We start from the raw sequence: 23,364 nt of genomic DNA on the forward strand, positions 1-23,364 counted from the left end.
TCTGCTAGTGATGCCCATGGCAACCCAAGTAATTCTTACTGACACTATGCTAACTATAATTGTGATTAGAAGACAGACTTAATCAACTTTTGGCAGATTGTCAAGGGAAGAGCAACTGGCACATCCCTGATGCTTAAAAATAAATAAATAAATAAAATAAAATAAAGAAAACCACACATGCCAAATCTTTGTTCCTAACATGGAGAGAAGTTTAGATACTGAAAATCAAAGTGACCTACATTATTAACAATTAAAATGTTTAATATTTTTATAATGCATATATATGTTTCATTGCTAAGGTTGTTCTGACACCCATTAGGAAGAAGTAATGGTTGATATAGGAACCATCTATTATCACTGCCACCAGTGATACACCAAACAGACACCATAGCCTAAGGTATATTTTGGTCTAAAATAATAAAAAACAGCCAATACCGCTGTATTAATTGAACATGTATACTATTCATTGCATTCACACAGAAAGAAAAAGTAATGTGTTCTGAATAGAAGGAAATAAAACTGTCTTGTTTCAATCTTACAAGTAAGCCATCCAGCAAACTTTACTCCAAATGTTTGCATATATAACTCCTGTGGAAACAGCTCAACTGTCTACCATGCACAGGAAAAATGGAAAACAAAGGATATATCAGTATATCAAAAAACACACCAGAGCAGTCAAACAAGACCACACCACAAATAATAATGAAGTAGCAATGTTTATGTTAAATGATTACCATTGGTTTTTCATACAAATTTCACGATGGTTTGTTACAAATACTTAGTCATTTTTCAACAGTAGAACCTGCAGATTAGCTGAGTTACAAACAAAAGACAAAACAGAAAGACAGCAGTTCCCAATATAAAAAGCAAGTTGTCTTTCGTGTCTGGAGTTTCTGTTGTCTCCTTGTCTGCCCTACATTTTCTTTGTCCTCTTCAGATTCAGTGGATCTGTAGATATTGCACAAGTACATACCCTGGTTTTGCTGGAAAACAAAACAAAACCACAAATTGTTATTGACTAGATACCTCAGAATTAGTGAGGGAAAGAAGGTTGGTCACTTTCTTTTTTGTTGTTGTTTTAAACTATATAGCTTTCTTGTTTTTGCTTAAAAACTACGTGAGATGGAAGAACACCTAGTCTAAACCAGCAGGTGCCATTCTCATCTACCTCTACATAAATGTAATGCAGTATCAGTGGAGATCACAAAAGAAGCCAAAGCCAGTGAAGCCAAAAATCAAGATTATCTTTCTGTAATTGGTATTCTTCCATATTCACACGTCTGCCTTACCCGCACAGGAAATCATGCTCAACCAAACCAAACCTACACAATCATTAGCAATTAACAATTAAAACATTTATATAATGTATATTTACATCATTTTATATTATTAGAGAGTCCAGGCATGTATCTCATTAAAGAAGTACAGATTTCAAAAGTAATACTGAGAACCATTTATGTACTGGGCACTTCTTTCTTTGCAATACCCTTATTTTTCTTTCCCCTATAGATTAAAAATAAACCATTTTCAACTGCACTTCCTATATTATTACCTGCAGCTTTTTTCTTTCTTTCATTTCAGTAGTTCTACTGACCTTACTTTTATATAAATATTTCCAAAATAATCAGTTTTCCCAACTAACAAAAATATTTTTTTATTAAAAAACAAAACAAAACAAAAAAACAGTCCTTTATTAAGCTTTTGGAAAACTGAAATTTTATAAAGTCAAAATACAGAAAGAATTTGCATCTGGGTAGGACTTATCAGGAAAGATATCTTTCTACCATTTCCCCTTTTATCAGTCTTAAAAGAGTTTGGACTAGTCCAACTCTCTTTACAGTGGATATTCTACATTCTTACAAACAGTAGCTGATCTTATTACTTCTACAACAGGCACCATTCTTCTAAAAGAGCCTGTCAGTACTTCATCTGCAACGCGCAGAAGAGAAACAGCCAATTTTGCTCAAGGCCATACTAGAATTTAGGGTTTGGTTTCTTCTGATGTCATATTTTTCTTAAACTAACAATATAGCAAATTAAAATCTTGCCAGGATCAACATATCAGTGTGAGAGACATAGCAAACATGCCTCTACATATGGAAAATCTACATCATACACATGAATAAGACTGTATGATGTTCAAAAGCTTATCATCACCATCACCTCCTGGAAAGTTCTACAACTGAAAATACTTTGTACTAGACTCAGAGCTATGCATACTGCAAAATAAAAATTAAATTACAAATAAAAGTTGCACAGGGTAGCAACTTCTTTAAAATATAAGCAAATATTTATTTGCATTTTCCATGAAGATGCTGTTGTCTCCTAAAACTGATGGCCTCAAGAAACACAGCTATATTTTAACCCCTAATCTGATTCACACCACAAGAGCTTTATTGCAAGTTACAGTAACACAAAGCTAACCAAAACTTTGCTAACCAAAGCTTCCTAAGCTACTTAATTCATATAACAGTATCTTACTGTAATGGGAGCTCAGAATACACAAGAAATGCAGGATAGAATCCTACCTTCTAAAACCCCTTATTGTATTTCATTCTTGAAATAACTGGTTTTATGGAAATTGTGCAAGTCTTGGAAATGTTGTTTAAGTGGATGAAGATACTTAACACGTAAATTTAGATAATTTCTTTCTTTCTAGAAGACAATCAGTTTTACTTAGCTTAGCAGCTAACAATTTGGAAAAAAAAAAACAAACACAAAAAAAAACCATGGTTCTCAGCTGGAACATGCTCAGCCCTCAGACTGAAACAAAAGTAAAAAAAAGAGACTGAGAACTAGATTAATGGCACTCAAAACTGCATGCATGTCATAGATTATATGCATTCTGTGTCCTTGTTGAAGTAACACAAAATCACTGAAGTATTATTTTATTAATTCAACTGTTTCTTATCCTGTCTTCCTGTCTTCCTTGTGGCTAAGTGATTGTAAAATCACACTTAAACAGCAGAAATAGCATCTTTTAATACTAGCTCAACTGCCTCAGTATCGTGGTGTGCCTCTGAAAGCAATACTCACATTTTGGTTTTCTCCCTAGAAGCACATGACATTTTAATATAGTCCTGTCTTTTCATAGGGTCAATACAAAAACATTGCCTTGTTTCTAAGACTCAACCCCTAAGAAACCAACCTCTCTGTGTAAACAACAAAAATATTTCAGCTGCCATGTAGACCACCATTTTAGTGTGATTACATTACCCCATAACAATATTAATAAAATGTACTCTGGACTACTCTTTTTGCTCCTCTCTCTAGCCTATTGCACATCATGAAAATAATGCTTGTACTTATCCCGGCTAATGTTAACAGTGCTTTGGTTTCAGAGCTTTTTTGGCATTTAGGGCATTCTTTTCTACATGATGTTGAGCTTACAACCTACAACACTTGAAATATAACACGTGTTACATAGCTGTTACACAAACTTGAGTTTGGTATGTTTCTGATGAGCACATAGATGCAGAGTGGAGACCTCAGAGGACTGAACCAGCCACAGTGCAGGATGACAATCACTGACTAATCTGACACCCATGTGTATCACATGCAGTTAGTATGAAATAACAGCTTTCATGCAAATCAGAAACAGATCTTGTCTTCATTGTTTATGCACCAAGAAATTTCCCCCAAAAGAGGAAATACAGTTGCAAGACACACGGTTGTTAAAAGAGGCATGACTCAGAAGTCAACACAGCACAGCTTGTAACGATAGTGAGAACAGATATTCTGATTCTTTAAATCTCTGTAACAATTATGCTTCAGTAAAACTTAAAACATTTTACATGGTGTGAATTTCACCAAGAACAAGATATATGCTTATACTTATTGACTATTCACATTACAGGAAGTAGAAGAGTACCTGGTTGCAGTTATGACCAGATTAATGTATATCCCTTTATTGCATATAAAGCAGAAGTCAGAAATACATATTTTTTTCAGATTATTCTCAAATACATACATTTACAAAATGTCAGGGAAAGGCTTTTAATTCAATATATTTCTCCTTTTCACTGGCTAACACAAGATTTATATGAAATATACGTACTCAAATTTGTTTCCATTTCTGAAGTTCATGGTACAGTTATCCATATGGATACTTTTTCATGGCTTCTTCAGAATTATTCACAGATAACAGCAATGGTTTTTGGAACTTGCTTTGTACCCAAACTCGCTGCATTTTCACTTTTTTCTTCCTGTTTACTTGTAATCGCCGATCAACTAAATTCTGTACTTCGGTTAATCCAGCCAAATTGAACATGTTCCATATCTCATCTGTTTTCTCATACAAAGAATTATTGCAATTAAGAAGAAAAAAAAAAAACATTTGTAGAACGTAGTAATTAACAACCGGCAGTTCAACCAAAGATAGAAGTAATTCTGTTTTGTGATTTGAGAGATCAGGGAAACTTACCATAGTAAGTCTTTTGTTAGAAAGACATTTTCACAGCTCTCTATTCACATTACAGTAAAAAAAAAAAAAAAAAAAAAAAAGTAATGTGATGCTCACTTTCACAATTTTCAGCAGCTGAGCTACAGTGCACCAGTCTAAGCTGACTGCTAACAAGACTGGATGACTGGAGGGGCAAAGAGCAGTAATATCCATAACAAGGAATTTAAGTTTAGCTCTTGGAGAAAGAGCAGCCCCATACCTCTGACTGACCAGCACAGCAGAACAACATATCAGAGTATGGCCACCAGCTATCCTTCCAAGCATGTTTCTCAGTTTTAAGAAATATATTAAGTACACCTTTAAATAACAGAATTTGAGAATATCATTAGACACAAGACGCTTATTCAAAGAGAAATTCCAGTGATGTCTGCAAGCAATCTTGAAGTACCGCAAACAATCTTGAAGTACCCCAGATGCAACAAGCATATGCATGTAAAGGGAATTATTTTCTCACAACATTTAGCTTTGGGCCTTGTAAAAGCAGAGAATCAGAAAAGAAGCTCATAAACCCTTCTTTAAATTTCTGTTTTAAGATGAGCTTTTATAACCCAAATCATCTTAAGAGACAATCAACACTTCCTATTAAGCTAAACCATTCCATACCTTTCGTAAAGAAATATACTCTGGTTCCATCTCCTCGTACATAAAAATTTTCTGACAAGCAATGACCTAAGGAATTAGAACAGTAAAGAAAAAGGATGTGTCATTTCTTTCAAAAAGAGTTTAAATAAACAGTAAGCTACCAAAGCATTCAAGAATTACCTTTTTTAAAACGAAGTTGAGCTGTATCGTATCTTCCATAGTCTCGAAATAACAACATTCCTCCAGGTTTCAGTAGTTTAGCCAACCTATTTATAACCCCTTGCATCCTTAGAAAACAGATGAGATACTTGTGATATTTGCAAACTTAACTTTTTTTTTTTTTTTTTTCCCCTAGATGCTTGAAAAACATAGATTTACAAAGCTAAAATGTGATGTGTCCATGTTTACTACAAAAAGGCCAAACACTAGCGAACAGGAAGAGCTGTAGGGAAAACAATAGGGAAAAAAGGAAGAAGGAAAAAAGGGGGGACAAAAAGGGAAATCAAACCAAACAAAAAATCAAAGAAACAAAAACTCCACCAACTCCCACGACAAAAATTTATAAGAAAATGTTATTAGAGAATACAAACTGGAAAAAGAGAGTCCTTTACCTTCACTTCAGCAGAATCTCAAGCTAAAACACAACTCCTGAATATATGAGTCATATAGGTCAGGTGACAAACAATGAATGAACAGTCAGCTATATGCATTGGTGAGCTATGCTGAGCCCTTCCACTATAGACAACAAAACCAAGAGCTTGGAAGGCTGACAAAAACTTACTGGATTTCTTTATTGAGGTACTGATCATGCATACAGTCAGCATCTGAACCCCTAATGGCAGAGAATGGAAAGACAAATACAAGTAGTACCTCAGGAGAGTAATCCAGCAGAACTCCATCTGGAGCTACTGCTAGTTATAGGAGGAAAGTCTGCATCCTCTGAAACACTGACACATTTGTGAGTCTTGATCATAACTAACATCATCTTCTCCTTACCAGGATCACAGCAGGCAGCTGTATGAATAATTGGAGTAAGTACCTTATGTGGTGCTCTTTGCTTTTTACTAGACAAGAGCACCTTCATTATCATTTTTTAACCTTACCTTGGAGCTTCTTATAAGTTCATTTGTATTACTCTGGAAAATACCTTACTAATGAATAATTGCTTGAGTTTGCCTCACTCTTTCAGAACCACATAAAGGACTCATGTTTTCCAAATTCATGAAAGACCACAAAAGGCACTCTGTACCTAGTGGGCTGTAAAGTAGAAAAGTCCATATGCCTAAGTCAACCCTTGTTCCCACATGGAAGTGGACAGACCACAGAGAACATACAGATAGGTATCATACAAATACCTATCCATACCTTAAAAGAGTTAAAAGAGCAGCAAGCCCTCCTCATTTATGCAAAAATCAACATACCTTTACTGCTAACCTTAGAAAATCCTTACAGCATGCCTGTCACTCAGGCAGCCTTACCTCCCTTCCCCCAAGAAGGTCAGAATTCAAGGAATAACACAATTTAGTCCTCATGCAACAACAGTGCAGATATCCTGACTTGATTTTTAAGGGACAGAATTAAGAGGTAATTCAGCAGAAAATAGCAGCATATCTCAATAAGTAAATAAAATAAAGCACACACTTTTTGAGCATGGAATTTCCTCAGACAAAGCCAAGTGTTTTAATAGATCTCCTCTTTGCTCATGCTCAACACAGGCAGCCAAGTATCCTGCCACAGACAGAAAAAGCAGCACCACCTACAAACAGGAGACCATTCAAACAGGTGGCTGTGCACAGAATTACAGACGCTGCCTACATAAATGTAAGTTTTACACACAGAGAAAAAAAAAAGTGCGTGCACAAAAAGTGAAAGTTCTTTGAGAAATCTCATCTGGTAGGACTAGATCTGTTCAAGAGGACTGGATCACATTAATTCCTTTCAAATTCCATGACCAATTCTTAGAGGTGACTTGTAGCAAGTGAATTGAAGTTATTACCTATGAAGTATAAAAGCAGTGATTACCAAAAATGAAACACAAGAGCCTGAGAGAAATCACTAAGTAGCAATTGTGCTGAACACAAATGTGTCTCTCTATTATGTATGTTTTTCACTTCTCCAAAGAACCTAAGTTCTGCACCATCATTCTCTTGGCTTTCTTTTTCATCTCCCACTTAGAAAATTTTCAGAAGAAAACGTATACTGAATAACAAGGATCTGGATTACATTTGTCTGTGTGTAGTCACTTTAGTTCTTGGATATGACAGTAGTGACTAACAAATCTTGGGAAAGTGGATCTTATCACACAAATAATTACATGGACATCTTTATGTGTATATATATGTGTATATATATATGGATGTGTGTACACATGTATTCAAAAACATCCATGTGAGCCTCTGGATCCTGACATGAGGAGGAAAAAAAGACATACACATTTATACTCAAATGATGAACGGGAAAAGACCCACAGAAATTCTGTCAGAACATCTGATTACTGCTTCTTACAGGCAAAGTGATTGAATGAATACTGCTCTATTGTCCAATTTCCTTCTGGCAGCATCACTGCAGTTACAGAGATCTGAAATCTACTGCGTGAATTGTTTTTGAAATCTGGACCCAGGCTTTGCATGACTCATGTGCTCATCTCTGAACAAACAGGAAGGAGCAATATCCTATATGGGAAAGATTTTTCTGTGAAGCTAATCGTTAGTAACTTAGGCAAGGAGGCAGGGAAACAGTTCTGAGACTTAGGCAAATACTGTCCTGTTTGCCAAGCCCATTTTAATGACATTCTTAAAGTAGTAAGTGTATTATCAGACATGCAGCATGTATTTCCTTTCTTATGATTTGGTTAAAGGAAGAGTCAAGTAGTTTAACTTACATACCCTCTTTTGCACTTCTATTAAAAAAGGTATTTTTTTTAAATCAGCCAGCTTTAACAGTTTGGTTCATTAGACACTGAGAGGCATTAGTAACAAGGTTAAGAGTTCTCAACATAACACTCCACATGGAAATTAAATTAACTTCTTCAAATCCAAAAAAGTTACAAAACTCTGAATGCATCTCAGCTTAAAAGGCCTGTATGTATGCATCTGTGTGTGGCAAAATCAGCAAGCTAAATCCTTATCAACATACTATTAAGGTGTTAAAACATGAATATTTGGTTTTGATCACTGAAAATATATATATTTTTTTTCTGGAAGACTAGTGGTTTGTTTTTGAATTTAAATCATAGAATCAGTAAGGTTGGAAAAGCCCTCCAAGATCATCTGGTCCAACCATCACCCTCCCACCAATGTCACCCACTAAAGCACATCCCTCAGCACCATGTCCAACCTTTCCTTGAACGCCCCCAGGAATGGTGACTCCACCACCTCCCTGGGCAACCGTTCTAATGCCTGACTACTCTCTGAGAATAAATGTCACCTAATTTCCAACCTAAACCTCCCCTGGTGCAATTTGAGACCATTCCCTCTAGTCCTATCACTAGGTACCTGTGAGAACAGCCGACCCCCAGCTCCCTACACCTTCCTTTCAGGTAGCTGTACAGAGCAATAATGTCTCCCCTGAGCATCCTCTTCTCCAGGCTAAACAACCCCAGTTCTCTCAGCTGCTCTTCATAGGACTTGTGTTCCAAGCCCTTCACCCGGTTCATAGCCCTTCTCTGGACGTGATTCAGAGCCTCAATGTCCTTCTTGTAGTGAGAGACCCAAAGCTGAACACGGTACTCATGGTGCAGACAGCAATTTTCTTGAAGCACTGCTACATTTAATGGGGGTGTACTTAGTTACAATATACCCCTTTTATTTGATGGAGACAGGAGGTTCACTAATGAGTGAATTCACTAATAGTCTGACCAGCTTTTCTCTCAAAGCCTGAAAACAGGAAACATTTAAGATTGGATTTGGATTTTGTTGTTGTTGGTTGGTTGTGTTTGTGTTTTGTTTCTGTTTTTACAACATAAATATCATATCTTGCTAAATAATAAATTAAAGATTCATCATCTTCCTTTGATATTCTTGAAAACCTCTAGGGATAAAAGAGATTTAACCTATTTGCTTTGCCCTTTAGTCTTCATTTACCTGTCAGGATGAATAGTTGAGAGCACAAAGACAAGGAGAATGACATCCAGGATCTCATCTGGAAAAGGATAGGGTAAAGCATCATCACACACATCATGAACAAAGGCAGAACACCAGGCTGAATTGTAGGACGAATGCGACTGTCAGGAACAAGATGAAAAGAGGCACAGAGAGAACAGTAGTAGTTAATACGTTTACTATGACTCAAGAAACTTTTTTCTTCAATTATTCAGCATTGTAAAACACCTCACATAAAAGCCTATTCTGTCTGGTATCTTACTCAAGCTGAGAAGCAAGCTCACTGATGGTATTCATTTTTTCTTGTATAGAGTAAGACTTTGTTCTTTGGAATATTGAAAACTTCAGTTAAAAGTTGTCAAAGCTATCACATTCTTTTTCATGAAGGCAGATTCCTGGCAGCCTCCTGAATTACAGACTTATAACTTACTCTAAAGCAAACATATGAATTACCTTTACCAGCTCCACTGCTCCTGAAGCAAAATCACAACAGTAGAGGAAGGTTCCAGGTGTATTGCTAGGAAAACAAAACCAACTTCAGTTAAAAAATTATTATTGTAAAAGATGAAAGTCAAAATCAGTGTTCACAGAACTACAGAGAGCCTTTTGGGGTTCTCCACAGGTTTGATCAAGCACAGTTTATTGATGTCTAGCACGTGGAAATGGAAAGCCACATAGGTTGTAATGAACCAACAGGCAGACAAATTCATAAGAATGCCAACATTCGGTTGGTATAAAATGGAGACTTATAGCCTTGTCAGGGAGGAAGTGAAAAAGAAAAAGAAAGAAGGTTGTAGAGGGCTGTCAGGATTGACAACAATGTCCTGGTGTTGTATTACATAAACGCACATGAATAGGTCACATTTTCTTACAAAAGCATTGGACTAAATCTCTATCATTAGCCCACGTATGCAGTATAATTAGCAACAAGATGTTGCTATTTGGGGAGGTGAGAGAGGGGCGTAAGGTTTGCGTTTGCAAAAGTCATACTCAGTTCTGTAAAGGTTTGGGTTCCCATGTGCCACCTAGCTGTGGTTTTGATTAGGTTAAACTGTATTGACTGTTTCCCTCCATTATGTCTTTTGTTTCAAAAGCAAAAATGAATAAGAATTTCCTGTACCACTGTTTTGCCTTCCTCTCCCATCCACAACTAAGCCAGGTGCAAATTTCCTTGTACCATTCATCAGACAATAGTAACTCAAGGGAGGTGGTTTTTTTTCACCTCCAAAAAACTAGCTTAGAATAAACTGAGAAAAGCCCCCCAAAAAACAACTGAGGGATGACCTCATCATCAACTCATGATAAATTAACCTCTCCTAAAAATTATTTGAGATTTTGAACATACTGTTCCTTCGGAAATGGAATTACTAAACTATGACAGTGCTATGACTATAAGATTTAACAGTATATACAGCTGAGCTAGTACCCTTTGTCTGAGGGCTCTTCAGGAGAAGCGTTATGGACCAAATATTTTCTCTTCTTGTTGCTGAACAAAACTTTTATGAGCTCTGAAATCATGATGAGGGTTGGTGAGTTAAGGTATTTATTGTGGATGAGGGCAAGCAGCCAAGCTTTGGACTCAGCCAGTCCCTTGGCAAAGGTCAAGCTAGTTACCTAATTGACTTGTTAAAATGTTATTACTTTCTTTTTTTTTCCCTCGCCTTCTCAGAAAGCAGAATAGGAGCCATGTGGAAAGTCAACTTAAAATAAAGACACAGGTTGATCTGGATGGTTATTTCACGATCATGATTTTGTATTAAAAAGCAGCTTAAATTTTAAGGAAATATGGGCAAGCTTTGTAAGAGTTTGGTTACAAACCTAAATCGAATATTTTTGTAGCCAGCGTGCAATCATACTTGACTCTGGCTTTTTTTTCCATTTATACAAAAGACAATTTTTATATTATTAAATTCAAAGTAAACCCAACTGTGCTTTAAAGTCAAGAAGTCAAGCCTGCTAAGAAACAGGAGGTATTTCAGTCAGGTCACATACAAGACAGATGTGTAAGTTGTCCAATGTACCAACCCATCCGAAGAATTTGCATAAGAATACAGATCTCCAGGAAAAATATTTTTTGAGTGGATTATTAATTATGAGAAGTGCCAATGTATGACTAATGTTACCTGTGAGGATAAAACAAAAGTTTCTCCTATATATTTTAATACAGATATTTGGTGTCTTTGTCCTATGTAGTGTTAATTTCCAAACTTTTCATATGACACAGGGCTTCTCTTTCAGACTATGTTGTCTAAAGCAAAACGTGTTTTAGGATGAAGATGCATAGCTAACACTAATAGGTTTCATTTATGACCCCGGTACATCACTCAATTCCTCCTGGTCTCTGTTTCCATATCTGCAAAATGGAGTATTTTTGCATCATCGTGATGCTAGCAATCAGAATTCATTTATACAATAATGAGCATGATCTCCTGAAGGCATGAATAAAAAGAAATCTATTTCAATCCTTGATATCTACACAGCCCTTCCAATAAAATCTTCCTGCCTCCATGGAAGGGAGGACATGCTGTCATAACAGCATTTTCTAAAACCAGAAGCTAAGTGGATTAAATGTTTCAGGAAATTAAGTAATGCAATACAGGACTCGTGCCTTCCTTGACACTAAAACCTGAAGCAATATGATAAAGTGTGCCAGCCAAATTCAGAAATAACAGAACTTCTCAACAGTAAATCACATCATTATTTACTGTCTGTTTTTGGCTCCTCAAAGAGGTATCTGGTAGCCTTACAGGAGCATATAAAACAAGGGACATGAGGATATTTAACCTGTCTGAGATTAACTACAACAAATCAACCTGAATGCACCTGAAAAAAAATACTTATCAACAAATACGGTCCCCTGAAGACTATGGGCTGAACAGTATGAGGAGTATCTTGTACTGTTGCTAGCAACACTGTCTGTGGTCTTCAAACACTAAGAATTTCAGGGCTGTAAAGCAGTCCAGTCAACAGCTCCTGCAGCACTAGTTTAGCACCAATATTTGAGTAAAATGAAGACGAAAACGGAACTTCCATATCTGAAGATATGTCACTACATACCATATAACTTTCAAAATAGGAAAGACACTATTTCCAGCACCACAGCCAACCTAAAATCGTGAGAGGAAAAATAAAAGTTAATATAAATGAGCAAATAAAACCTTTTTTTTTTTTTTTTTTTTTAAATCTTAGTTAGTAGGTAGGACCCATCCATTAGACTTGAAAGTACGTTGGACAGAAAAGGTATAAACAGCTTATACAACAGTTTTCAAGTCACTGCCCCTATGATCACATTTCTCCTCAGTATCTTTCCAATGCTGTATCTCCTCCAATCTTGCCAAGAATCCAACTCTCAAACTGCATAGGAAAATGCAATATTTTTATCCAATTTTTCAATTTCACCATTTGGCAAGAATATGTCAAGTATGGAGAACAAAGCAGTTTACGACAGAATTTTTCCTAAGAAATTAGAAACCCAACTTCCACTGAAAATGGAATTTGATCACCAATTCTGATTTGGGAGAAACGTTAAAGGGAAAGCAAAGCAAAGATTCTGGGTTCCTCTGAAAGTTTCTGCCATAAATGAATGTAGTACTTCAAACTCTAAATGTTTACTTTCTTGATAGTTACTAAGCATCTTTATCAGACTTTTGAGCAATTACATGGAGCTGAATACAATGGATAAAGCATTTGAGTGTGTTACCTCTAATATTCTGTAAGTAGCATCACTACCAGGGAATGATTCTAGCCTGCCAACTTCTTCTTCACAGTTTTGATTCTGAGGGTTGTCAGCAACAGATTTAGATTGATTTTTATTATATACATATCCTTGTGCAAAAGTAGAATCATCTCCATAACTTTTCTTCCAATACTTTTCTCTTTCTTTCATTCCATTCTTGTGTGAAAAACTGTTGGTTGTATTTATTTTTGTGTGTTCTGAAGATCTGTCCTCTGTTTTCAGCTGTTGTCTCATTTTTTCTGGAAGAATTTCTGGAAATTCCAAAAACAGCCAATTGCGATCCTTGAAAAAGTTATTTCTGTGAGTCTTGTAAAATTCATTCCAATATTTACTGGCTTCTCTCTCATATTTATCTGAAATTAAACCAAAACAAGAACTTGGTGACTATGAGCTTTGCTACAGAATATTGTAAAGCAACATGGAATTTGGACCTCAAATTCAGTTTAAAAATGTGTAGTTTCCCATATGGTATGCATCTAAACAAAAACATACAGATTTGGGGTCTCACCTTGGTCTACTCTAAAAAAAAATATCAATGAGTTTTTAATAAGATTTTATCTTGCTTAAGATGGGACACAGAGGCTTTCTGCATTTTCCAAGATTTATGAAACTATGAACAATTACTAAGTTATTGGTAGCTAGTACATCTCTAAAATATATCACTTAGAAATCCAGTTCCGTGAACTGGAGTGATAAATGTTACTGCATAGCCAATAGGCAGGAATTTACTCTTAACCATTCAACAACACACTTTTGACAGATAATACATTCAGAAGCAACATATTGGCTTTCTTTGAAAATACTTCAAAGAGTCTTACAGCAGACCTTTGTGTTCACTTTTAATTTCTTATTGAATCATCAACGAATAGGTTTGGGATGGGTTTCACACAGTCAGGGAATTGATATCCCTTCCCCAGAGAAGTCTGTCTGTCTTGTTCTTAAAATACCTCCTTTCATATAGGTTTGTCAACTTTCTCCTGTAAGGTATTACGATCCCTCACCATCTGTACAGTTAGAAACCTTTTCCACTAGCTAATCTGAAATCTACTTACTGCAATTTAAGTCCAGTAATTCTTGTCCCATTAACAAAGTAGACAGACCAAAGATAATTCATTTCTCTTTATAACACCTATGTACTTGTTTTAAATCTTTTGCTATGTCTCCCATAAACAATCTCTTTTTCCCCCTGCAGAAGTAGTGATTTTTAGACTTCTGATCATTTTTATTGTTCTTCTTCAGACTCTTTCCAATCCTTCTACTTCTTTTTGGTGCTGTATTCTGGTGAAATCATTATCAACACGGAGCAAAAGTAGTATTTTATGAGTCTTACATGCTGTAATCCTGTTTATAAATCCCGACGTGCCATTTTGCAACAGCATGACACTGCTGATTCAGCTGGTGATTCACCACAACCCTCAGATCTTCTACAAAATGACTACCTAGCCAATTGTTCCAGAACCTAGCTTTCCCCCTCACCCCCTGCAAGGAATTATTCCTAAGTAAAGTATTCTGCACTTATTTTTTATCAGATTTAGCTCTGTATCTTTCAGAACCCTTTTTTCCCCCTCATAATTTGCTGAGATCTCTCTGAATCCTGATCCTGCTCTTCACTGTAATTGAAACATCTCTTCAGTTAATATCATCTTCAAGTCTCCCATTCTTAAGTGACTAATGAAAACACCAAGCAGTACAGCAGTACTAGACACAGAACAAAATGATCCTCTGTCCAGCACAGCTTCCATTCTCAAAGGAACTCTCTAAGTATTCATTCACCAAAAAGCAGTTTCATTAGCTCTTGCTTGCCTAACTTGCCTATGAAAATGTCAAGTAAATAGTAGTCAAAAGCCTGAGTAAGGATAAAATTCAGGACATCTGCTGTTTTTAACTTATCCCCAGGGCTCATAACCTTCTCCAAAAAGGAAATTAGCTTGATTTTACATGATTTACTCTTTAAAAAAAATTTTGCTGGCCAGTATTCATCTCCTTTATTCTTCCAAACTCAGTGTCTACAAAATGTGGATTATCTGTTCCAATATTTTTCTAGAAACAGGAACCATAATTCTCTGACTCATATCTCTTCCAATCTTCCTTTATAAAAAAAAAAAAAAGGTAAGTACTCTGTTTTCTGCTTTCCTGGTCATCCATATACTCTATGGATGTACTTTGTATCCTGTTCTTTCTGGGAGGCAGAACAAGAACTTTCCTTCTTCTCACTAGCACTAACTGTGCTGGCAACTGGACTGCAGCTAGCCCTTTCAAAGGAAGGCTGATAAAAAGATAAGAATTACTGCTTTTTCAATGTCTCTTTGGTTGATGGTTTTCCCTTCCTTATCCTACCTGTTAAGTACCAAACCAAATCTTTATCTTGTTTTTCTCCAGTTCCAAAGCATTTACTGGATTGTTTCTCATTACCCTTAACATCTCTTACAAAGTGTACAGAATCACAGAATCATCTAGGTTGGAAGAGACCTCAAGATCATTGAGTCCAACCTCTGACCTAACACTAACAAGTCCTCCACTAAACCATATCACTGAGTTCAACATCTAAACGTCTTTTAAAGACCTCCAGGGATGGTGACTCCACCACTTCCCTGGGCAGCCTGTTCCAATGCCTCACAACCCTCTCAGTAAAGAAGTTCTTCCTAATATCCAACCTAAAATACCCCTAACGCAACATTAGCCCATTCCCCCTTGTCCTGTCACCAGGCACGTGGGAGAACAGACCAACCCCCACCTCGCTACAGCCTCCTTTAATGTACTTATAAAGAGCGATAAGGTCGCCCCTGAGCCTCCTTTTCTCCAGGCTGAAAAATCATATAATCATAATGTACATCATATAATGTGTTGCCTTTTTGATTTTGTCCCTATTCACTCACATTAACCAGTTAATTCTTTTAATACAAATGAAAGAGTAAATATATATAGCATTTCTACTGCTCTCATTTATATCTTAACGTACTATTTCCTAAATCATTACAGCTTTTCAGAGATAAACAAGGCTGCAAATTATCATTAGAGGCACAGACAGGCAGTGGGAAGTGGCAAGGAGGTGGCAGAATGCCTTGTCCTAGAAATCTGAATAATTTTTAGAATTTAACATTTAATACATCCAATTGTATTATTAAAGGGCAAGACCCAGCCATGCACAGCAATTGTATTTATAATCTAAGTGCAGAGCTGACTGAGGACATATATACCAGATTTCAATAGTGAAAGTTAGACATTTATAGAGATTGCTCAGCTCCAATTTAAAGAACAAACCACTTACTCCAAAGATTTTTAAATCATTATCGCCCCTTATTATAGTCACTATTTTTCTACAAGTTTGCTCAGAACCCTTGTACTTAAATGCCCACTGAGCTTTCCAGATTTCAAAACTGAAAGAAAGCGATTGCTAAAGTCAGCCATTCAAATTGTTTTAGTTTAATATTACATAGGTTCAAGTGCAAGAACGCTTTCCTTTCTCTCACTGGTCACTCCTGCACAGGCACACATGCAGTATTATTACCATTATATATTTTTTTCCCCACACAGACGTTACAGAAACTGTGATTATATCAACTCTGGAAGAAAATATCTATCTTTTTCTGAATTCATCAGAAGATAACATTACATGTTTCTCATCAACAAGACTGTAATTTTCACTTTGCTTTGTTAATCTGTACGTTTCCTGAAGCAGAGTGGGCAGTCACCCTATTGGCTCATAAGGTTTGTTATATATTTTTGTTGTTGTTGTTCCCTCTACCCCCTCTCCTGTTGAATATTTAAAAGCCTAACTACTACATTTTCAAAAGCATGTAAAAATCACAAAACTAATTAAGATATAACCCTTTGAGACAACAACAACAAAATCTATTTCTTAGTCCATTTGATTTCTCTCCTTAACAGAATCCATTATGACTTGTATTTCATACACTGGCAGTTAGGCCTGAGAAGAAACTGAACATGCTAATAAGTAAATCAAGTTCCTAAAAGTAGCATCATATATTTGTTCACTTTCTCTTGTTTTACTGAGGCTCAACAGAATGATTCTATTTTAGTGACATAATAGTATTGTTGAAATCTGTCTTTTCTTTCCCCTCCTTACTTGCAGTTTCCAAGGCCCCAAAATAACCTGCTCATTACCTTCAGTCTAGTTCGTTGTTAATACAAATAGGCCAAAATGTTCTTGCAGAATGAAGTTGAAGCTTTCTGAAGGAACAGTATCAGCAATGCTCACCTATTCAAGCTCTTAACAGAGAGGCATTCACAGGAAACGTTCTTGGATACTTTTATTTTTTGGCAATAGACAAATGCCTGATTATTTCATTTCTCACCAGCCCAAACTAATTTCTAATTGACTGTAGGTAAATAACAAAAGGATCCATGAGCTATGTGGTTACGCTGTTTACTTTTAAATCATGAGCTCTTTTTTAACTTTTTATACAAAAACACTGGAAATATTATATGCCAGTTCTGAAAAACAAACACTGTACACCTGGATTAAGATAAAGAATGAGAGAGGCAAGAACAGAAAAGGGCAAGATGACAATCCCAGAGCATTTAAAGCGATGAAGGGCACACAATCCAAAGTGCACTCACAGGTAATTCAAATACACTCGAGCATGTGCCCTAGTTATATCAATAAAACTGAGAACAGGGTCATAACGACACTATCTAATTTGACACATTTAAGATACGCTAGGTAAACTGTTGCCCAGGACATCAAAATAATTGTTTTCAGAGCATCTTTCTAATAAAAGAACAAATTAAGAATCCAATCTTCTACATTACTATCAACGTAATACTCCAGCTTTATATGAAACTATTGAAGAGTTCAGTCTAAGGTTTAGTTTGCCAGTTTGAACCTAGAGCTATCATTCTTCAGAAATGTAGAATATGTTAAGTATTCCCTCTGAAGACAGGCATGAAACTTAATCATTTACAGAACAGACTCGGCATGATGTTTTGAAACACCTTCCACATGCAGCGAACATGCTGCTTCCTGAAGCACTCCTCGCTCAGCCTGGGCCAGCTGAGACCAGCGCAACTTTTGTGACACTTACTAGAAATATGGTGCAATGTACAAACACTAGCTCTCTAAACAGTCCACAAATCATTAAAAAGAATTTGAATATTGTACATGGGAATTTTCATCCCTTCAGTACCTTAACTGTGTGCAAATTCACTCCCTTTGGTCAAGTTAACAGTCTGTGAAGCAGAAGCTTAATTCTGAAGAACTGCAAAAGGAGTCAGAACTTGCAACTGCTCTGTACTGATTTAATTGACTTACACATATTCTGTTGCCCCCACAAAAGGCAAAGTTGCTCAAAGAAGTAACTGAATTGTTAGAAAAATAAACCTTAGGACAATCCTGTGAGGCAACAAAGGAAAATAAACAAAAATAGATTTAGGCTGGAGAATGTACAAATAAAAGCAGTACTACCAGATTTCAAAGCATTATTAAATGCTTTAGTAATTGGCATTGAAATGTGATTTTTTAAGCAATTAAGAATTAGTTACCTTGGTCTTCCAACTGAACTTTCTCAAGCGAGTTCTCTGCTGCTTTTTCCTTCGCTTGCTCCTCCTCTTCTTGTGACCACTGCATATGGTCCCTGCAAAAAGGTAATTGAAGAACTAGCCTTTAAACACAACTTTCCATAATCATCTTCTGAGGAAAACAGTCACAAATAAGCTACATCGTCTCAAGTCCACTTGCTCTTAAAATACAAGCAAACAACCACAAGGAGACCTACAGAGTTAAAAACAAAGTTTCAGTGTATGATAGACAAAGATAAGTAGTTGGGTAAAACTCAAGTGAAATGATTGAGAAAAACTTCCAACTGCAAATGGTCTGAAGGAGTATGCTTTTTTTTTTTTTCTTAACAATATGATTAACACATACCTTGTCAATTCAGTGGGTTTATAGAAATATATTTTCAGCATCCAATTAGAACTGTATTTAGTTAGATTTAATAACAGGCTTATCAACAAACAACCTTATGCAAGAAACTTCTCACATTACTAACATTTATGATGATGAGAAACAAAGGTCATCCAGCAAAAGAATCAGCTGTTTCTGAAACAGGCAGCATAATCCACCTATTCAAGCAGAATAGGTGGAATTTTGAACGAGATTTTACTTATCTGGGGAACAGAGATAGGAAACATTTTTAAAAAGGAAGAATGAGATATCCCTAATAAAAGACAAACAGTGCTGCAATGGTTCCAGAGGCTATGCTACCTGTACATGTGTAAAATGATTCACTAATGTCATATTAATTCATGAAATAGTCACAGAACCAAGCAAAGACCTGATCCTGATGACCAAACTGCATTCCCTGCAGATTCTGTTTGGATAGAGGCCACAATAGGGAGTGCCGAAAAACGCACTGGCAGCTTTCTAAACAAATCATTTGTCCCTCCAAATCTTTCAGTCTGAAGAGTTTTAGAAATTTTTTAGAAATCATATTTAATTAAATTATATAATTCAGATAATTTGTTAGATGCTAATCCTTAAAAAAAAATTAACTGAAAGCCCATGACTAAAATTCTACTGCTTACTACGGAAGAAGGAACCATACACCAACTTGAAAAGAGTCCACTGTCTCTAAAACCAATCAAGCATCTTCCTGTTCTGTGCTTGGAGACATACAAGTAACTTAATTTTTAGGTCTCTTACGCAGCAAGCCTAAGCCCTGACATTTGTAATCTGCTAACCCTGTGTTATTAGCATTTGCTTATCATTAGTTACATCCAGACCCTTCTCAGCTATTGCTAAATCCTTGCTCAAAAATTGTGCGAGTCAGAATTCAAAATATATTTTCAAATTATGCAGAGAGTAAATTCTTGTTTAGCTTTTAGATTCCTCGTTTCTATTTTCAGCAAATATCACTTGTTCTTAAGTTATGAACTACAGGAATAAAAAAATTCCTTGTATTCCTAATATCTTAGAAAGTTATTTTTCGATTTTGTAGATAGGTTTAGATAGTCTTTTAAAACTTCCGTATCGTTTACTGTTCTGTGTGCTTTATCTTATTCATCTCCATTTCATAGAGAAAAATCTATTCAATCTTACCTCATAAGACAGTTTTCAATTCGGTTGACCAGCATTCTCACTGTTTTCTGAACCCCCATTAGTCATAAAAAATACCTTTTAGAGATGGAAATGCTCTGTTGCTTATCATGACAATTATTATTCTTATTAGCACTTGCATGTTAATATTTTCTCTGCTACAAGATCACTTACTACGATTCTTTTTGTTATTGTTGTTTTGGTTTGGTTTTTGTTTTGATTTGGTTTGGCTTTTTTTTTTGGTTCAGCAGAGATTGCTATACAGTTCACAACTACAAGTACTGTTTTCAATACATCTTCAGAAGAATACAACTTACAAGTTCCTTTTGATATGGTGTCAATTTTAGAATATAGTGCTAATCCATTATGCAACTCTATTGTACCTAGATAGTAACTTTCTGCCATTACAACATATACTAATTATTCTCCACACCTTATGTTTCCTAATTTATTACTGATGTATAACAATATTTTGCCTCTCATTCCATGATTATCTACTTCCTCAGCGGCTGTTTTACAGAAGTCACTGAAAACTCGTAACTGTCAGGTTACTTGTGACAGTCTGAAGTTCTCCCCAGCACTACCTTTCAATATCCATTCTGTTACCCCATTGCTTTGTATATATATTAATATATAAAAATATATACATACATAATATACATACATATATCAGCATGATATATATGTATAGATATACACAGATATTGTTATTCATCGTAGTAAATAATATACAAATACACAAGAAAAGCATCCTTGAACAGACATCTCACCACATGTTGTGCTCAAAAACTTTAGAAGGATCAGTTAAAATCCGTGATCCAAGTGGAACAGCTGGTCGTCGACTACTTTGGTGACTCTGTTGCATCTTGCTTTTTCTCCTCAGACACAAAGCAGAAAACCTTGTAATGAAATTCATTTTGTTCAGAGATCTGAAAACACAATTAACCCAAATTACAGTTTTGCTGTAACTTCATTGTTTATGTCATTTAGATGAGAAACTGGTCAAATAATCAAGAACCAATATCAGCTTTAGTAATAATCTTTTACTGTAATGTCAATTTAAATGCCTTTTAGAAAGCAGCAACATCCCCTGCATGTGCTGAAGGCCCAAATTGACCCAAAGTAGGCTACTGCAACAAAATCAGTTGAAATATAAATTATTTCATTATTTGGTATATTTTCAGAGCCTTGTCAGACCGTAGGAAAAAAAAAAAAAAAAAAAAAAAAAAGAATTCACAGTAAAACTATAAACCAAGTTTGACATTGTACCTTTAAAAAGACAAGCAAAAAGTCATCAGTATCAAAACCACTTGTTCTAATGGGTACATACTGCCATTGGACTTGACGTTTTTCAACTCACTCACTAGGTAACAGCAAAAAATGTAATTCTAGAACTGTGACTGTGGTTTTATGCTTTTAGACAGGAAGTGAAAGATTCAAAAAGTGTCAATATTATGCACCAGAAAGCCTTCCAAAATTTCTGCTGCGTATTTTCCTTATCCCTGCTCAATGCTCCCTTTGAAATGAATGGTTTTAGAGGTTAAACTTCTATTCATGCAACTTATAAAATGCTTGAGATTTTTCTATTACATGTATAACTGCCTTCTATTGCTGTATTTTACTTTACATGGAATCTCTTTATAGAGTATTAATAGTAAAAGATAACAAGTGTGTGTTGCTAGTACCAGCAGTTTGTCTTTTTTGTTTTGTTTTGTTTTTGTTTCTGGCATATTCTTGTTAATGTAGGCTTTCTGGGAGATGAGTAAAATGAAATACTCCTCCACCTACTTTTACTCTGATGTGCCTTTTGTTCTTTTTTCCTTCAGCTGCTCTGCGTATGACTTTAAAAATGATTCTTAGTACCTTTTTTTTTTTTTTTTTGAGTGCTTCTGCTGTATAAGCCACGCATACAAATTTAGTGCACTGGAAATACAAAATGTAGTTGCAAAAGAACAGGCACAGTTTAAACACACACTTTATTAGAAAACATTCTGTGCAAAAAGGTTACAAAATGAAGATTTTTATCTTGAGGAAAATACTACTATTTGATCACAAGCATACTGTGAACAAAAAGATTAATTTGTACACATTGATACAAAGCCTGGCAAAGAAATTACTTCAATTAAATGAACAATTCCTTATTTGAGGTGTACTTTTGAATGAGTCATACTTTTAAAAGGGCCTTGTTTATTCAGTTTAAGCATACAGAAAAACAACAAGGAAAAAAAAGATGAAATTTTCTATCTAATTCTATCTATTAAATGGCTGCCAATGCCAAATATAAATACTGTTATATTAGAGCTGCTGGGACTGCAACATGCTATCAAGATGTTGGGCATTATCATACAGGCAAAATGTAACATTTAGACCTATTAACTAAAAAACCCCCACACCACTAGAACTTCTTCTAATTTGATGATTTTATTAAGGTGCATTTTTTTGGTTGGTTGGTGGTTTGGTTTTTTAATTATTTTTTTTGGGGGGGAGGGGAGGAGCTGAGCAACTAAAATTCCAGCTTAAACTTAAATTACTACAAATCATTCATACTTTATATGCAAAAGCATGTATGTATGCATCACTTCTCATAAGATGAAAAATTATTAATGCATGTGAAATACTATGAAATGATATCTACAAGGCATAAAAACTAACACAAGTTAGTTTTTAGTTGACAAGTTTTTCAAAACATAATTTACATAAAAGCAATGTTGATAGACACAAATATGAAAAGAAAAATAAGTAATAATAAAAAGAAAAACCTGATCTATTATTATTATTATTATTATTAAATTATAAAAGTGCCTGGATAAAGATTTCATGGTCACATTGCAAACTGTTCACAAATCCTTTTCCTCCTTCAATCATTCAAAAGACCTGAGTTTGTATCTTGCATTTCCTGTGCCAGCATTTATATTCAACATAAAATACAATGATTCAGCTGCTAGGCTAGTCACATAATTTTTCTTGGCTTTCTAAATATCTCAGTAAGAACATGACAAGATGCACAGATGGGAATTATATAGTCAGATGACTAAAATGATCCAGCATCAGTAAAAATCCAGAGATGTAGCTCTTTTTATGAGAATATGATCCTGAGTGATAATTGCACAAGTTTAGCTAATAAATTCTAAAACATCAAAAAAAAAATATATAAGGACAGTGGGGTAAGTGGGGGAGTTAACTTTCCTGTTGCATCCAGTGATAAATATCAAGGCACAAGCACTCACATGTCCTTAAGAGTTAGTGATCAGAAGATCATGAGATTAATGGGCAATCTGGCTACTGGAAGGTCCAAAAAGCATTTAAGTTACTTGGAAGCCTAATTTTCATTTTCAGAAGGGAGTCATTCCTTGATTGTTTCTCTAATAGATTTTGTTAATGAAATAGACAACAACCCCTTCTCTTTGTCAGATAGGATGATCACATAGCG

General features: G+C 35.5%; 1 protein-coding gene across 6 annotated transcripts in view; it reads right to left on the reverse strand.

The window, feature by feature from the left end:
- Positions 1–23,364, reverse strand: part of METTL8 (methyltransferase 8, tRNA N3-cytidine) — a 116,517-nt gene that overhangs the window by 24,060 nt on the left and 69,093 nt on the right. For 5 of the 6 annotated variants that reach the window (XM_072040954.1, XM_072040955.1, XM_027461928.3 and 2 more), the window contains 10 exons: positions 20,705–20,863; positions 18,383–18,474; positions 12,845–13,233; positions 12,202–12,251; positions 9,598–9,661; positions 9,127–9,266; positions 5,225–5,331; positions 5,066–5,131; positions 4,058–4,284; positions 698–983 (listed from right to left, as the gene is read on the reverse strand). In XM_072040954.1, the coding sequence (XP_071897055.1) occupies positions 4,094–4,284; positions 5,066–5,131; positions 5,225–5,331; positions 9,127–9,266; positions 9,598–9,661; positions 12,202–12,251; positions 12,845–13,233; positions 18,383–18,474; positions 20,705–20,863 (1,258 nt within the window). In that variant the 3' untranslated portion in view covers positions 698–983; positions 4,058–4,093. Of the gene's footprint in view, positions 1–697; positions 984–4,057; positions 4,285–5,065; positions 5,132–5,224; positions 5,332–9,126; positions 9,267–9,597; positions 9,662–12,201; positions 12,252–12,844; positions 13,234–18,382; positions 18,475–20,704; positions 20,864–23,364 lie in introns of those variants that run through there. The other variant, XR_011810635.1, reaches the window with a different exon arrangement.

The sequence above is a fragment of the Anas platyrhynchos genome, chromosome 7, assembly GCF_047663525.1.
Source record: "Anas platyrhynchos isolate ZD024472 breed Pekin duck chromosome 7, IASCAAS_PekinDuck_T2T, whole genome shotgun sequence".
NCBI classification, from domain to species: Eukaryota; Metazoa; Chordata; class Aves; order Anseriformes; family Anatidae; genus Anas; species Anas platyrhynchos.